Source organism: Silurus meridionalis, chromosome 11, assembly GCF_014805685.1.
Source record: "Silurus meridionalis isolate SWU-2019-XX chromosome 11, ASM1480568v1, whole genome shotgun sequence".
Taxonomy (NCBI): Eukaryota; Metazoa; Chordata; class Actinopteri; order Siluriformes; family Siluridae; genus Silurus; species Silurus meridionalis.
The window spans coordinates 8,266,587-8,283,571 of NC_060894.1; the positions used below are offsets into that span (position 1 = coordinate 8,266,587).

At 35.2% G+C, this 16,985-nt stretch overlaps 2 protein-coding genes across 3 annotated transcripts; one reads left to right on the forward strand and one right to left on the reverse strand.

Annotated features, from left to right (window-relative positions):
• The first annotated feature begins 1,808 nt into the window (after positions 1-1,808).
• plekhb1 (pleckstrin homology domain containing B1) lies at positions 1,809-4,929 on the forward strand. Its single transcript, XM_046862099.1, has 6 exons — positions 1,809-2,047; positions 2,744-2,896; positions 3,302-3,404; positions 3,488-3,527; positions 3,854-3,947; positions 4,318-4,929. The coding sequence occupies exons 1-6, from the start codon at positions 2,011-2,013 to the stop codon at positions 4,452-4,454; spliced, it is 564 nt and encodes a 187-aa protein (XP_046718055.1). The 5' UTR covers positions 1,809-2,010; the 3' UTR covers positions 4,455-4,929.
• Positions 4,930-5,975: 1,046 nt separating this feature from the next.
• Positions 5,976-16,985, reverse strand: rab6a (RAB6A, member RAS oncogene family). Of its 2 annotated transcripts, none has more exons than XM_046862098.1 (8): positions 16,666-16,985; positions 12,732-12,790; positions 12,580-12,633; positions 10,099-10,204; positions 9,242-9,353; positions 9,005-9,098; positions 7,924-7,990; positions 5,976-7,211 (listed from the first exon to the last, which is right to left on the reverse strand). In XM_046862098.1, exons 1-8 carry the CDS (start codon positions 16,733-16,735, stop codon positions 7,147-7,149), a joined length of 627 nt encoding a protein of 208 aa, XP_046718054.1. In that variant the 5' UTR covers positions 16,736-16,985; the 3' UTR covers positions 5,976-7,146. The 2 variants fall into 2 exon arrangements, with proteins under 2 accessions (XP_046718054.1, XP_046718052.1); XM_046862096.1 differs by lacking the exon at positions 10,099-10,204 and adding an exon at positions 10,371-10,476 and having other exon boundaries at positions 16,666-16,984.

Below are 16,985 nucleotides of genomic sequence, written 5' to 3' on the forward strand. Positions count from 1 at the left end.
CCATTGTGTGGATGTTAGTTCTGAATGGACTGGTTTAAGTATTTTAGAAAATCCTAGGACTTCAAGAATAAATGAGCTGGCAGTGTAAATTTGATTTAATAATTCTTTTCACCACAGCCATGTTAAATCACATGCCACATAAACGTGCCATTCCACATTCAGTCCTCATTTGCTGTAATAATAATTTCCACTCTTTTGAGATAATGTTGCACTAGATTTTGGAGTGTGCAGAGTCTCTTGCTCCAACCCATATAAACTATATCTATAGCTTATTTTGTGAACAGGGGCAATGTCATGCTAAAACAGGTTTGCGCCTAGTTTAAGTGAAGAGAAAATTTAACGCCACTGCTTTGAAAGGCATCCTATACTTCTGTGTGCCTCCAACATTGTGGAAACAGTTTGGGGAAGAACTACATATGTCTGGAAAAGTCAATACTTTTGCCCATATGGTGTATTATACTATAGTATATTAATAATTATTATGATACTAAGTAAAAAGTGCTCACTTGTATAAAAATACAAATGATTTATAAACAACCAAATATTCAATTCATTGATATTTTTAAACAATACTAAATGACACAATTCATTTTTATTATTTTTTGTGTATTTGCACAGAACTGCAACACCATTGACACTGATGTGATCTGCCAGACATGCTTGTATGCAGTGCTTTTCGTGACAAGAGCACTTCAAATCAAGGATGATTAACTGTCTGGTTTAGGTCTAATAAAAGTACAACCCTCTAGTGGTAGAAATGTCTCCATCAGATTCAGGGAGTCCTTCTACTGAAGCAATGAAGGTCAAATGGGCATTGCTGTACTCATTTTGTCTGATTGTCAGTCCACATTATTAAAATATTTCAACCACATCTTCGGATCTGAATAACTATTTCTATTTACATAGTCACATAATGAAAAAACATCTCATGCATCGAGTTGTTCGGGGTTAGCAGGTGTTCAATTATGTTATTGTTTAATCATTACGCTGCTTTGTTTTCCAACTACAATTGATTTTATTCGTTCAGGGTTTCAAAATACACATCCTTTGCTTGGTTATATTGCGCAAACAATTAATGATTTAAAGAACTATCTTGTAACCAAAATATCAATACAACAGAGCACAAGAATGAATGCAATGGAGGTGTCATGAGAGCTAGACTGCATTATTGATCATCTCAAGTGGCTCTCACACACCTCTTCATAAGACCCACTTACATTTTTTTGCACACACAGCTGTGACTAAAAAAAGCTCACAGCCTGGCAGCCTCGTATTTAGCTGCAGGGTGTTGCTATGGACAGTTACCATGACAATGCATCAGGAATGGGTCAAAATAATACAAAAGTCCAAAATGTAAGGAAAACACCAGAAAAAGCTTATACATGAGTGCGTGTCTGGTGCAAACATGACTGCTTACATGTATTTATTACTTTGTGAATTTACTGGATAAAAGTGTGAGCTATTCATCATATAATAACCAGAAAACATTCTACTAAACATTACAGGGATTGCCTGTAGCTTTCAGTGATTGTCATTTTCTATTGTTTTGCACTTTTAGAAATAAACTAAGGAATAAAATATAATGACACAAGATGTTATAGGAAATAATCAAACATTCAATGCATTAATCAATAATAAGATGACACTGATGACACTTCCTTCATAAATGCAAAATAAATGTCTTCTCAGAAAACATTGTGTGAAGTGTATTCTTTCTATAAAAATGATAACCCACCTGGAGAATAAAGACAAGACAGAATATTCCAGAGGTTGTTAGTGAATGAGGACTCTAATCCTAGATTACTGTCTCCTCCTCATCCACGGGATTAGTGAAGGCAGCCTGGTGTAAACACATATATTTTTTTTCCCTTAGCATATACATTGACATTGCGCTTTTATCTACAATTTCATCAAAACTAAATTATCAATACAGGTATATTAAAAGTATTTTTCACCCAAAAAGACAGAAAATCATTCTCAGATAATTTGGAGTATACAGGATTTGGAGTTATGGCTCTGCTGAAATCCGGCTGGCTCTGGCGGCAGTGTGAGTATCTTATTCATGAATTTATCTTCAAATAATATAGTAGTGTGTGTTTTTTTTTTATATTGACTATAGACTTTTCTGATCAACTGGGATTTGCCATTGAATTAAACGTCAAACATTTTATCGACAGTTCAACACATTTACATTGATGTATTAAGTATACACTTTTTTAATCCTTATTAAAATGCATATGTGGAAAAAGTCAATCCAAGCACAGAGCTGTAAATATTTTAAAAGGAGACTTTGTAGGGCTGTACCCAAACATAGGCAGCAGGTAGATGGCGATAACAGAGATAAAGAAGCTATTAATAGGGAATGACTGAACACAGAGCTGTAGAAGTATTAGTTGACGGAGGCTCTGGTGTCATCACCTGGGAGGAAGGTGATAGTTCTGTTACTATGGTGTATAGTGTGAAATGCTGTAAACTTACATTTTAAATGCTTTATGAAGTATCAGACATTTTTCCAATTGAAAAAGCCCAATCCATTGCATCAATTGTCAAACTACTATAAAATACTTTTATTTATAATTTGTGGAATTAGTCTTCAGTGTCAAATGTAAAGCTGCCACTTTATGTTTTCCACAACAGGAAAGTCCTTTCATCAACTTCTACACTTGCTTGTAAATATTATAATTCCTTTGACATTAATGTCCTGTGTCATTTGAATCTAATTATGTAAAGATTTGCCTTATAGCATCCATCTTCAGGCGCTGGAAGCTGAACTGGTGTGACCTGTGGATAGACGGAAGTCTAATGTTTTATAAGACAGACTCAAGGAAGGACTATGAGACGAGAGTGAGTCTGAAGAGTACATGCGTGAATGTGAAGTCTGGCCTGGAGTGTGCAGGTGAGTCATGAGCGATAAAGTGGTATTTTTACAAATACAGAATTCCTTTTTAGGCTATTACACTTCAATGCACTTTTATTTTCATTACATTTTGCATTTTGATCGTATCTCAAAGACCATGACTCAAATAATAGTCAAATATTGATGGTTATATTATATATTTAATATTTTAATCATGCTACTTTATTTATTAACGTAATAATACTAAAATACAACCAAACCCATACCAGTCTGTATGGATACCATGATAAAAGATGTAAAAAAAACCCCTTGAATGTCATTTTGACTTTTTATATGTATTTTAGATTAAGTAATACTTTAAGATTAAACTTGGTACATAGTTACAGCTTCATCAGATTTTGTTGTGTTGTAAATTTAACAGGTGCTTATTTCATTTTGAAACAGGTGTGTCTCCACCAGAGAGTAACCCGAGGGAGAACCTGTTGGTGTTGTACCTAAAGGATGGTTCCACCATGTTGCTGTGTGCAAACAGTGAGGACGAGGCTCTGTGAGTATCTTTGTGAGCTCTCCACTCTTACTCTTTGTGATAATCAAACTGATGTTATTCTGTGATTATTCTTTTCACATCAGAGCTTGGAAGCTGACAATAATGGAAGCAAAGCAAAGTCCTGTAAGTTGCACACAACTGTTTTCTGTATTCTCACTAAAGTTAAGTATCATGTTCGAGCTTAAAGTCTTTTATTTGTAGCTGGTTAGAACAATCAAATACAACCGTATGCACCCCCATGGGCATACATCTGTAGTAAAATGTCTCCATCAGAAATACAATTAAAAATTTAATAATTAAATGTGGGTATGTCCTTGATGAAGTGAAAAACATAAAGGGTATTTTGGAAATTTAAAGGCATTTTTTTACATGTAAATTTTTTTTGTTGGAACACATTTGAATTTCATTTTATAGTTTGCCTCTGTGTGTTTTATCTTCTCTGTCTCCAGTTCTATAGTTATGATCCCTATAATGACACATATCAGTCTGTTCCTGTTAATGGACACAACGCTGTGTACATCACACCAGGCAATGGCAGTGAAGGTAAATATAAATCTGAATACCTGGTTGAAATTTTGCCCTCTACTCATATGCATTAAGTTATTATGAAAACAGCTAAAATCATTTTAGCATGGAACATGTGGCAGGAAAATATTGTAGTGTAATTAAGTCAACAATGACAACCATTAATGGGCCAGTATAGAAATAAATGCTATAAAACAAATGTGAAGTGGTGAAATAGGTGATGGCATGTAAGTAATCACAATTTCTTTTATTTAATTACTGTAAAGAAAGTTACTGTATGTACATTTTTAGAAAATAAAAATGACTTACTTGAAATACTTGACATAGAAAAAATTTAATGTCTTTAGCTGGTTCACTGCTCTGTACATTCTAACACTCATTTTTGCAGGTACACACCATGTCTGGGTGCACAGGGAGCACTGTGATGACCGGATTGGAGAGCAGATTGCACTGGGTTTGCTAGCCGGCATGGCAGCAGGCACTGTCCTGCGCTCGTTCCTCTGGATGCCTCTGTGGTACTGCTAATAAGTTCGCTGATTTTGAGGCGATATCAATCAGTCGCTGAGAGGCAGTAGAGAAAGATCTGGCTCTGACAGATTGCTTCTGTAGGCTTCAATCTGCTGGCCTAATATGTATTAAATACAGAACCAGTTACAAGGGTTAAAAGGGATGGTTTAAATCTTGTTATGCTTTGCATTGTATGAGGTGTCATATAGAAGAGGTTGATAGTAAAGACCAAAGTTTTTCTTATGGTCTATTTTTTTTGTTGTATTTCTTTTTTTTTTTTTTACTTCTCTTTTATTTCTCTCAGAAATCAGTGGCTAAATGAAACGCAGAGCTGTAATGAAGCTGTTCATAAAAGTAAATTCCCAGATTTCACCACTAGATGGTAGAAACGCCGCAGCTGGGCAACTACCATTAAAAGTAGTGCTCACATTTCGGTAGTTTAAAATATTTCATGTTCAAATATTAAGTACTGAATAAATCTCAACAATCTCTGTTTTGTTTTCTGGCATGATTTTATAGAGAAAAAGAAGTGATAATGAAGGCATATTTATTTATTTGTTTAATAGTGACAATACTGTAATGATGTGAATGAGTCGGCTCATTGAACCGGCTCTCCTTTAAGCTTACATAAATAGATTCATTTTTTCTTTCGTTAAAATTGAATCCAAATGAATAAAATATATATGATTTCAACCATAGTAAAATAAAACACAAAGTAAATGTAACAAAGTCAGTAAATAAATACAAAAATAAAATCCCTATGTTTTTACTAAATTAAGCAATAATACTGTTAGGATACAAGAAGCTAAATTTTCAGGACTCAAATACATTTGACTTTTAGTAACCTAAGAAACACTGTATATAGTTATAGTATATGATTACTAAACGTAAAATACATACATTTGAATGTTTAAGGAATAAATTAGGTTATTTTATGTAATATTCAAATATATATCTTTTGACAAAGTATGCTATGACCACTATACTAAAATGTTTTTAATTGTATTTTGTTTCTACATTATTGAACTGCAGGACTGAGAATTCTCATCTAAACTCAAATTGATTAAGCAGACTGCATTAAGTATTCATGTCTATGAGCATTGCATAAGGAGCTTATTCATTATTAACACCTAACTAACAACACATCTTCTCTGTGACGCTGTGTTTCCGCTGGAACAGGCTTTAGAGGAAAGGTTTCTACCTGAATATAGAGTATAAGCTTACTGTTACTAGAGGGCAGTTTTAAGAAAGGACTCCTAATGTTCCAAACATGAAAACCCTTGTCTATTGTGCTGTACATATATTTATACAGTATATTTATACAGTATATATATATAAATGTGACAACATAACTTCTTTTTTTAAATATCCAGAACTTCTCCAAATGTTGCAAATAAGAGAAGTTTGTGGGCGAAGTACAAAGATAAATCACAGCGCACAATTAGTCTGAGTAGGAGAATACTTAATATAGGATATAGTGGGACTTTTGGGTAATTTAGAGGCCAGCCAGCCATAAGAAAAAACAAAAAAACATGTAACTGTTACTAAATAAAGATATTTATTAGGGGTATCAATAAGAGTGCAAATTATGAGCTTTTTTACACAGCAGCACACAGCAGTGACAGTATATAAAAAAAAAAAAAAAAGAAGAGGAGAGCAGAGAACCTCAAATAAATTACACTGTATCATGAGCTGCTTAAAATCAGCCATCCACTGGAGGGAGTGAAGAAGAAAAAAAGAAGCTGAAGTGTGCTTCATAATGAAAAAAAAAAAGGCTAAAAATCTAAAGCAAAAATAATCAAGTAAAAATAAATATTATAGAACACACAAACAAAAAATTTATCTAAAGGAGGGGGAAATCTAAAGTGTCAATGTTACATCAAATCAAACAAATAAAAAAGATAACACTAACAAAAAGCCAGTGGAAGCACTATAAAATACACTCTTTAAAGACATGCCTGCATATTGATTTTATGATTTATGATGATATATATATATATATATATATATATATATATATATATATATATATATATATATATATATATATATATATATAAACAGTCTATATAAAAAGAAACAAATGTCAGCCAATGTCTAAAAAAAATGACGACAAAAAAAAAAGATTTAATGTGGAAATAGAGAACTGCTCTAGTTTGACTAGAGCTTCTGTAATGTGCTGACTTCATTCACAATCCATCAAGACATTGCTATAGTTTCAATATACAGACTTGGATATTGCTATCAATCTGTAAACATTTTTATCTGCACTGTGCTTTATTCACAATGATAGCTGAGAAGGATTCCTCTATTCCATTAGTACTGTTTAGAATAAAATGCAATTGTTCAGTGCTCACACGTTAGCGACTACCTAGATCCTTTATTTTAAATGCACTCAGGATGCAAACAGTAAGAAATTTGAGGTCTAAATTAAATATATTTTTTAGGGTGCAAGCTTTTAACGGAAAAAATAATATTGGATGCATTTCACGTCCATGTTGTGCATGGTAAGCTTAAGCTTAAGGTCATGATTGGATCAGCAGAAAAGCACAGCTCCATGGATGGATGGATGGATGAATGGATAGAGGAAGTAGTGCTCTTCAGGTTCCAGTATGGAGGCAGGCAACGACACCATGGAGGCAGAGGGTAAAAAGAGATATGGACAGAGAACAAGAGAGAGAGTAGAGTGCAGTGCAGTTGAGACTGAGACTTAGCAGGAGCATCCGCTTTCGCTCACAGGCTGTTCTGGAGGATTCTGCAGCGTCACGTCGATCACTGAGAATGAGCAGTTAAAGCAAATAACGAGCAAAAGAATATATATAAGCAGTTTAAGGAGGTTGTATGTAGAATCCTTTCTGGTCTCACTAAGCCAGGTTTGTTCATGTGTGCACTTAAAATTGCCTCGCATACATTTCCTCCTTCATCAAATTTCATTATCTCTTCTCTGCTTATTGAGAAAGTGTTGCAATATTTGATCTTGCAGGGTAGATAAGCTGCTGGTCGAAGTCCAGCTCATTCAAGTCTGACACATTTCCATGAAGCAGTGCTGCAACACTTCATCTGAGGCTTCGGTAGAGCCTGTGAGATTCCTATAGATTGGACATTTCACATTTCCCTGTACCAAGAAAATCGATTCCATTTAAATTCATTACTTAACCTGCAACATGTGACCATATGATTTGAACTACAGTATATTATAAAAATATAAAAATCAAAGCATGACATTTACTGAGCAGTGCACAATTAACTAGCAAGATTTTGAACAACTTGTATGCCCTTTTATCCCCCTTTGCATTATCTTTAACAGATAGATGTCATTTTGCTTTCAAAGGATGTTATACTCAAGATTTTCCTCTTTTTGTTATGAATAATCTGTACACTAGAGTAAAGTGGCAAGCATTGGACAATGTTTATAAAGACAAACGCATGCAAAGCAGCATGCGCTTGTGTGTGTATGGGTGTGTATACACCCAAGGGTAAAGGATACTGTCTTCTCTGCTCTTGTCCTGTGTGCTTTCCATGCCAGGCAGTGCGGCAGCCACACGCCGGAAAAGCTGGAAGGAAGAACAAACAAGGTGCTATTGTTCTCATCCACAGATCAAAAACAGAGGTGGCTGTCAAACACACAAAGTCAGAGAAAGCGCTGTTCTAAAAAAGTGCATCCTAAATACATTTCACGAGTGCACATATTCACCACTTGATTATTTTAAATTGAATTCTCTGCACGACTTTATCGCTCTAAACCACAATGAATGAATGAATGATTCACCGCTTTTGTGCCTTGTGCTTCTTCCACCGAGGATGAATCAGCAGATTATGCTCGAGCTCAGTATAAGAATCAGATTTAGCCATGCAAAATAACTGCTCTGCCTCTGTCTGTTTTTTCCCCCCTCGCACCAACAATGCACAGCCTTGACGCGACGTCTTTTCACAAATCCGTGGAGACAATAGGTGCTCAGAGGAGGTGCTGAATGCCGAGCTTTCACTAACTAAACAGCAATTTGACAAAATGTCAGGATGACGAAAACCTTTTTGCGGTTAAAAAAAATAATCTAGTGACCTTTAATAAACTTCATGACGTGTAAACAGAATCTATTAAATCCATTACTGAATCCAAGAGACTCATCCACTTATCATCCAAACCCTTTTCCTCATTTGCCAATTTAAAGTGGATAAACAACAACTCCCAGTTGAGATCCAGTTGAATTCTCCACATTGACACACACTGCTGTGAATCGTTTCACATTTATCCTGCATTTGAGTCAACATTATTTTTAGCTCTCTCTTCACTCTCTTTGGATGTTATCTGAACTGCATTTAGATCCTAGATTTTTTTTCCCCCAATTTCACTTACACAAAGCAACTAAAAAATATCTCCACTGTTCTTCCTGTAGGTATATGTGGAACGCCAAGGACATTAAAATGAGTCTATACAGAGAAAAATTTACCCTTAAGAAAAAAATATTCTTAACTGTTAAGTGTAATGAAGGATTTTTAAGGGAATTTGGCAACTTTTCATAAATGGATGTGAACTTTGACCTGAGCTGAGGATCTCCACTTGAGCTTACCTGCTTCACATTGTAGCCGGCTTTAGCGCTCGTCTCGATAAACATTACGTTCAACTCTTTGGCTTTCCTCTCGCCCTCTTCGATAGATACTTGCCTGTCACACAGAACAACAACAAAATTTCCACATAGTTCAATAATTACTTAACACCACCACAAAAAACTGAACATTTATACATTAGCAGGAAATTGTACAATGTTTCCTGTCGGAGTCACTCTCCTATTCTCGCCAGCACACACCTTTTGTCTGCAAGATCAGTCTTGTTCCCAACCAGCATGATAATGACGTCGCTTCCTCTTTCTGTCCTGACATCATCAATCCATTTTGTGGTCTGCTGGAAGGAGTTGATGTCTGGCAGGAAATAAATAAATATGTATTAACTTCAGCTTTATTGTATGTACAAGGCAAATTGAATTGACATGAAATCAAGTGGCAATAAAATACATATACATATATGAAAGACACACACAAAGAAACAGGGATGAGGAACAAACAGGGACAAAGAGAAGGAAAGAAAAGGAAAAGTAGAGGCTCTTATGTGAGTCATGTGTGTGTATGAACAGTGCAGACAATCAATAAATATCCCTCATAAAGGTTTGTTGGTGATTACAGAATTACTGGATTAACTCACTTCAGCAGTTTCAAATAAAACCTATGCTTCCATAAAGTAAAAGGACAAGGCACTGGTCTATGGACCGGGAAGTTGTGAGTAAGTGCCTTAAAAGGCACTAAAAATGTAGAACATTACACTACATGCAAAACCTGATAGCATTCAACATGTGCAAGAGCTCCTCTGTTATGTAGAGTACAAAAGTGCTATAATGTCAAGCTGAGCCTTTTCTATTTACAGCTACAGGGTCTGGGTCAAAGCGAGGCTTGTACTTTTTTTTACTTTTGAGTTTATAATGCAACTACAGACCAGTAAGAAAAAAAAAACTTTTGGAAAAATGGTAGATGAAAAACAAAACAGTGCTTAACAGAGACACAGGGAAGATGCCCTGCAAAAAAGAAATACATAAATAAATAAAATGAAATAAAACAAACAGCAGCCATCTTGAAGGTTTTCCCAGCAAACCGCTGCACCACTGCCACTCACTTGTGATGTCATAGACTACCACGGCGACAGTGGAGTCGCGGATGTAGCTGGGGATGAGACTCCGGAAGCGCTCCTGCCCTGCTGTGTCCCAGAGCTGCAAGCGCACCTACGCAAGCACACCAAAGTCCCCGAAATTCAACAGGAAGACAAAGAGAAGAGAGGAGAGGAAAGGGGAAGAGGAAGTAGTAAGAGAGGACGGAAGCGAACAACAGAGAGAGGCACGAGGTGGAGGCAGGGAAGGGAGAGGTGCGCCAGATTTCCGAGTTACCTACTTGTGATGTCGTACACTACGACAGCAGCGGCCGAGTCACGGATATAGCTGGGAATGAGGCTACGAAATCGTTCCTGGCCTGCTGTGTCCCACAGCTGCAACCTGATCTGTGTGTTGTGGACGGGACAAATCATGAAGGGGGGAAAAAATAAAAATAAAAATAATAATAAAAAATAAAATAAAAATAAAAAAACAAAAAGAATAAGGTACAGTAAAATAAATTCTAACTTAATGATGCATTAAAAAAAAGAGTGAAGAATTAAAACAAAAAAAAATATTCTAAATAATATGATAAACTGATTAAACAAATGGGATTTCTGTTTAATAGTTATAAATGATCAGGGGAACAGGTCTTGAGTTAAATGTTATGGAACTGAAAAAAAAAGGGATTCTTCGGAGATGGGGTGATCAAGCCATAATAAAAGAGTGGTGTAGGAGGTTTGGACAGAAGAGATGCAGGAAATGCATTCTCACACGCCCAGTGCTTCAGCTGTTTCCCGGGTTTTACTGGTGAATTACTCAGCTATGAACACTGTACATAACACCACCCAGAACATTAGAAAACATGTTCAGTTGAATCAAGTGACTTTAATAAGTTATGATTTATAATCCTATGCCTTTTAATGAGTAGACTACCAAACACACACTTTCTTCTCCTTTAGTTTTTTTTTTCTTTATTTTGATGACTTTCAACATTGTACATTAATAATGAAGAGATCCAAACTATGTACAAGAATTCATGAAGCTAGTAAACAAAAAAACTGTCAAACACTCTAAAATAGCTACATTTAGCTTTGATGACAGCTTGGCAAACTCTCAATTGATTCATGAACTAATCGCCTGGAAAGGATTTGAATTCACACGTGTGCCTTATCAAGCATTTCATGCCGTCTTAATGTGCTTTAGACCATCAGTTGTCTTGCGCAAAGGAAAAGGTTAGTAGAGAGTCAATAGCCCTATTAGTGCTACTGCAACTACTGTACAAATTAATATTTTGGCAAGAAACATTTAGTTAAGTAAAGAGAAAAGACAGCTTGGAATCACTTTAAGAAATGAAAGTCAGCCGATCCAAAAAATAACTTCAAATGTATTCCCAAGTTCAGTCTCTGAAACCATTAAAGGCTATGATGAGTCTCTCATGAGGATTGCACCAGGAAAGGAAGACCAAGAGCTACCTCTGCTGCAGAAAATAAGTTTATTAGAATTACAAGCCTCAGAAATGGGTGATTTACATAAATGCTTCTCAGAGTTCAAGTGGCAGACATATTTCAACATCCACTCTTTAGAGGAGACCGCATGAGTCAGGACTTCATGGTCAAATTGTGGCTAAGATGTCAATACTTCTGATGAACAACTAGCAGAAGAGACTTGCTTTGGTCAAGAAGTACTAGGATTTTAAATGAGATCAGTGAAAACCTATCCTTTGACAATCTAAAACATAAAAGATATTCTGTGCTGTTTAAAACCTTTTCGGTTACTACATAATTCCATACATGTTCTTTCATAGTCTGGATGTCTTCGGTATACTGAAAAAAAGAAAGAAAAAACCCCCACTAAAGGAGAAGGTGTGTCCAGGCTTTTGACTGGTACTGCATGTTTTCTTCTTTAGAGGACTTTGAAGCATTGTAGTGTTTACAAACACAACTGAAGTAAATAATACTAATTTACTGGACTAAGTGTAATGGGGTTTCACATATTTACATAGGCTGATATAAGTCTCAGAAAAGGTTTGAGATTACCATATATTTCACATATAGCATTACTGTTACAATCTCATCATGATCATTAACAGCTTTTGTAGCATTTACAATGAAAATAAAACTTTTAGCACGTTTTCTTAATCAAATACATTTATGTAGTGAATTATCGATTAAGGGTACCATGTGTTACACTGTGGTCTAAACATTGCTATATAAATAAAATATAGGATATATTATATTATATTATTATATGTATATATGTATATGTATATTATAATATATGGACCCAAGATCTGTGAGGAAGGGCTTTGTGAACCCACAAAACTGTTAAAACTCTAAACTTAAAGGATTAAAATCACTTAGGATCATTTTTCACTAAGAATATGCAGTAAAATTAATAAGTGCTGCATTTTCTGGCTCTTTATCCATGACATTAGATAAGAGAGAAAAAAAACAAGTGCACATTTTTAAAACTCATGCACAGAAATACAAAGGAAAAGCAACACTCACTGTTCTGTCTTCGAGGTACATCGTTTTTGACAAGAAATCAATTCCTATTGTGGCCTGTAATTTCAACGACAGCGACATATCAAGCACAAAGTTTATAAGCACAAAGTAAAAATGTGACATAAATAAAAGATTTGACTTGTTCATGTGCTCACCTGGTAGGTATTATCAAAGCTGTCATACATGAATCTGGTGATGAGTGAAGTCTTTCCAACTATATCAGAAAAAAATAAACATACAAAAAATTTTGTTACATCAGCTAAACAAAACTAAATGTAATTAAGATGACTCGAAAGCAGAGAACTTTCTTGAAATAAAACATTTTGACAAGATTCTTAAGCACAGCTGCTCAGTACTTTAAATTTTTCCTAATTTCACTTGCCGTGCATGATGTTTCAGCATTTCAGACTGAGACAGCTACAGACAAACCCCCACCCACACTTAGTAAACTCTGGAGAGTTCTGTCTCTGAGTGCATCTCATGGCTGAAACCTGCAGTTCTCACTTAGTAGTGGCATGTAACACACTCACATACACACATCAATGGATGATACAGAGACTGTACATAGACATAAGGCCCTCTGGGATGTAACAATGCATTGTGAACACATTCTTTAATTGCAAGAGCTTTTAAAATTTGTGCATAAGAAGTCTGATAATTAAATAACCATCACATAGTACGTTATATGGTTACAAACACGGCCATTTTGGCTGCCTATTGGAGCTCCAGTTCTGTACAGAGTTCAATATGCTTCAATTGAGCAGCACTGGCCCAAGGTCAGACAGTTTGTGTATTTAATCCAAATTTGGGGGAGAATTTATGCATTGATTTTTAAGATATGGTGAAAATAAAGTAGTTTCTGGAAATTTTAGTTGTATTTAGTTTTAGACAGACACATAGCGGTAGTTTTACACTGTTACTAATTTGGAAATTAAAAATTTGAAACTTTTGAAAATGTGAATCAAATCAAACGCATGAAGCCCTGTGCACTGTGAATCTAATTCAGCTTATTATTTATTATATCATATTATTCAGTAACTATAATGAAAATAGTAAGTCTTGATCCACTAATTGAGACTAAAGGGTTAAAACATGATACTAGACATCCTGGCAACTCTTTAAAGTTTACATAAACCTTTAAAAAAAAAGCATCTACAAAACTAACCCCCTTTTCACAGTGGACAGTGAGAACACCTCACGGAAGTGAAAGAAACGTAGCTAGTTAGCTAGCTGATGAAATCAAGCAAAATAAGATTATGGAAGAAGTATAGGGCATTCACAACTCGTACTGAGAAGGACGCGTGTAAATCATTGTGCAAGATTTTTCAGAGAAGTTTGAGCTCCAGGAGGAATTCAGGTGGCACTAAACTTGTTATTAAACCAGAAAAGCTTCATAACTGGTGATTACGCATTGTATTCTCATTTGCTCTGGAGTACTGAGGTGGCTAACTTTTTTATAAAAACTGATATACAGAATATTGCACAGGGTTTTTTAATTGTTAAAAATGTTACCTTATTTTATTGTATATATAAATCCACTATATACATTAGGAGGCACCGCTACAAAATGAACTCATGTGGAAGTGATTAAATAATCATTTAAGTGAAAATTGCTGCACATACAGCATATCCTACAGTACTGTTGTATTGACGATACATTAAAAAAAAATCTGAATCAGAATCAGGTTTATTGGCCAAGTGTGTTGACACACACAAGGAATTTGGTTTCAGCTGTTAGTGACTCTCAAAGTACAGACATAAATAAAACCGAATAAAACATTCAGCTTGGACTATACGAGACAAAACAGACAAAACAAGACAAAAACAGACAATATAGACAGAATGAGTATTAACTAGGGATACAGATTATATGACAGATCAGTAATGTACATAAAGTGTGAGAGTGCATGGTAGTGCAAATGACAGTTTTGTGCGTCAGGTACAATAAAGAGTTACTTTAAAACTTTGTACAATATATAGCACAAAATATAGCAGCCAGTGGAATTGGTGGTATTTTAAAGCTTTTATCCCACAATACAGCAGCCCTAGATTTAAGAAGTACGGTTGGTAAATGCTACCTAACCCATAAAACTTCATTTAAACAAAATGTTATTGTCAACGAAGGGAAGCAACTGTAACTACAGTTTAATCTCTGACAGAGAATAGAAGGGAAATCAGTTGGATTTCATTTTTGTCTAAAGAATTTGTCTGGTTCACTTGTTAAAGAACATGAATAACAATCTGGGGAAGAGGGTCAAAGATATGACCCTACGCCCGTGCTAATTATACACCCGGGGTCATTCCTAGGATTCTTCCAGATGACGCTGCAGCAGTTGCTGGATGAGAGTTGGAATTAGAGCCGTGTGGGACTTGAGTAGCAACAATCAGAGTAATCAGAGTGAGAACAAATAAAAAAACTGATCATACAGCCTTTTCACAGTGAATCATCACACTGCAAAAATTAACATCAGAATATTCTGAGTATTTATTTTAATTCAATGCTATACTAGAACAGCGTGTCACTTGAATACAACATTTCCACTGATTCTGTTTAAAGAATTAATGTCAACTGTAAATCATATACACCAAAATAAACATTCGTCTTCTTTTGTTTAATGTGTTAGGGGGAATAAATACTCAGAGATGGTTACATGAATGATTCTCTCATTTTAAAGAAACTACACATTTTTTATATCATTATATACTCGCTCTATACTTAATACTAAAGTTGTGTACATAGACCATAGTTGATATAATTTTTCGGTTGATTTACTAGACTCTGTAATATAAATGAAATAAATTGATCCTGGCTTACAATTCAACAGTAAGTGCTACAGATCAGAAAGCCAATTTAAACGTGAATAATTCTCCAGGATGCTGGTGCTTTAACAAAGTCCGTGCTCACACGCTTTGCATATATTTAGATTGATCTGTGGTTTAGTTTCTGCCCTTAGATACCAAAAGGGTGTAAGATTAAATCCTAAAATGGTCCAAGAGCCAACATATTGCTTAGGTTGTTTATTCATATTGTGCTGCAGCTCAAACACAAGAGTCTGAATACTGAGATTGAGAGACTCTGAAGAAAAGACTATGCCTTAAAAGCTTTAACGACTGAAATGTGACATTGATATCACAAAATGGCTGCAGGCTTGAAAACAAGTTGGGTCCTATGTTCACGTTAAATAAAAGTGCATGAAAAATAATCATAAATAAATATATATCTCTCAGATCCGATCGTTTACTAATCCTGCCCTCAAATCAATATCAGGCCTCAAAATCAAACAAATCTGTACATTCGTTATCTATGTCTATTTTAGGTATTATATTATTGAAAGCATTAAAAATTTATGTGAATATAAAACCCAGAGTATGATCCCAGATTCAGCCTAAAGGATAATAACCTGTCCTAACCTGTACATCTGATTCTGTACATGTGAGTGGTTTAGGATTGAGTGTAATAATAAATGTAATATTATTTTTCCCTACATCTGCAATACTGTCATAGATCATTCACACTTGAAATGCAGTAGCACTTGAACGCAGCATTTACACCAAATCATAAATATATAGTATATGAGAGAGAGATAATACATGCAACTAATAGGGTTCAATTTCTTTTGCAGAACAATTACACTTTCTTGAAATATTTCTAAGACAAGATATATAATATTATACCTGCTTTACTAAAATATACTGAATAAATGATTGGTATAAAAAAAAGCATTTTCTAAACTATACATTTCCTATATTTATTTTTACAAATCCCGCCTGCTATGCTATGATTGGCCAGTACGCCAGATTTTCTACGCTGCGATTGGCTAATAATTCTAGTTTACAAAAAGACTGGTTATGACTCGAGAAAAACAGCCAATCAGAGTGCAGAAGGTGGGATTTGACTGCAATACGAGTAAAAAAAATCGCGACAACCGAAAACAACTATATTGAAGTCCACTTCAATATAGTATATAGTTTATATATAGGGAAAATATAGTTGTTTTGCCTTGACGCGAATTTTCTACTCGTATTGCAGTCAAATAACGTGGCGCCAAAAGCCCAGAGATATGCAGCTATAATAAATTAAACACTTACCACTTTGCTCTCCAAGAAACACCAGTTTAAATTTTCTGAGTGGGTTCCCGAAGTCTCCTGCAGTAGACATGACGGCTCGATGTGAAATACCGCACGCTGTGATAACGGTGATAGATTATAATCCTCCTCTGATGTCCGGTTCGTTAGCTCGCTAACTCGCTAGCTAGCGAATTGTTCGTGGTGTTAAATATATATATGTATATTTAAAAAGTATGTATAAATATTCCTAAATTCTATTTAAGTCCGAGCGAAGCTTCCAATCACTTTGAGATGCCTGACTCAGGCTCCATCCCTCGGACTGGTCATTATAGGAGGAGTTA

Coding starts and splice junctions, on each gene's coding strand:
- plekhb1 (XM_046862099.1), top strand. CDS start 2,011: ATGGCTCTGCTGAAATCCGGCTGGCTCTGGCGGCAGT. Junction 2,048..2,743: donor CGGCTGGCTCTGGCGGCAGT/GTGAGTATCTTA, acceptor TTTGCCTTATAG/CATCCATCTTCAGGCGCTGG. Junction 3,405..3,487: donor AACAGTGAGGACGAGGCTCT/GTGAGTATCTTT, acceptor TTTTCACATCAG/AGCTTGGAAGCTGACAATAA.
- rab6a (XM_046862098.1), bottom strand. CDS start 16,735: ATGTCTACTGCAGGAGACTTCGGGAACCCACTCAGAAAATTTAAACTG. Junction 10,205..12,579: donor TGTACCTCGAAGACAGAACA/GTGAGTGTTGCT, acceptor GTGCTTGCGTAG/GTGCGCTTGCAGCTCTGGGA. Junction 7,212..7,923: donor GGACAAGAGCAGAGAAGACA/GTATCCTTTACC, acceptor GCTCATTCTCAG/TGATCGACGTGACGCTGCAG.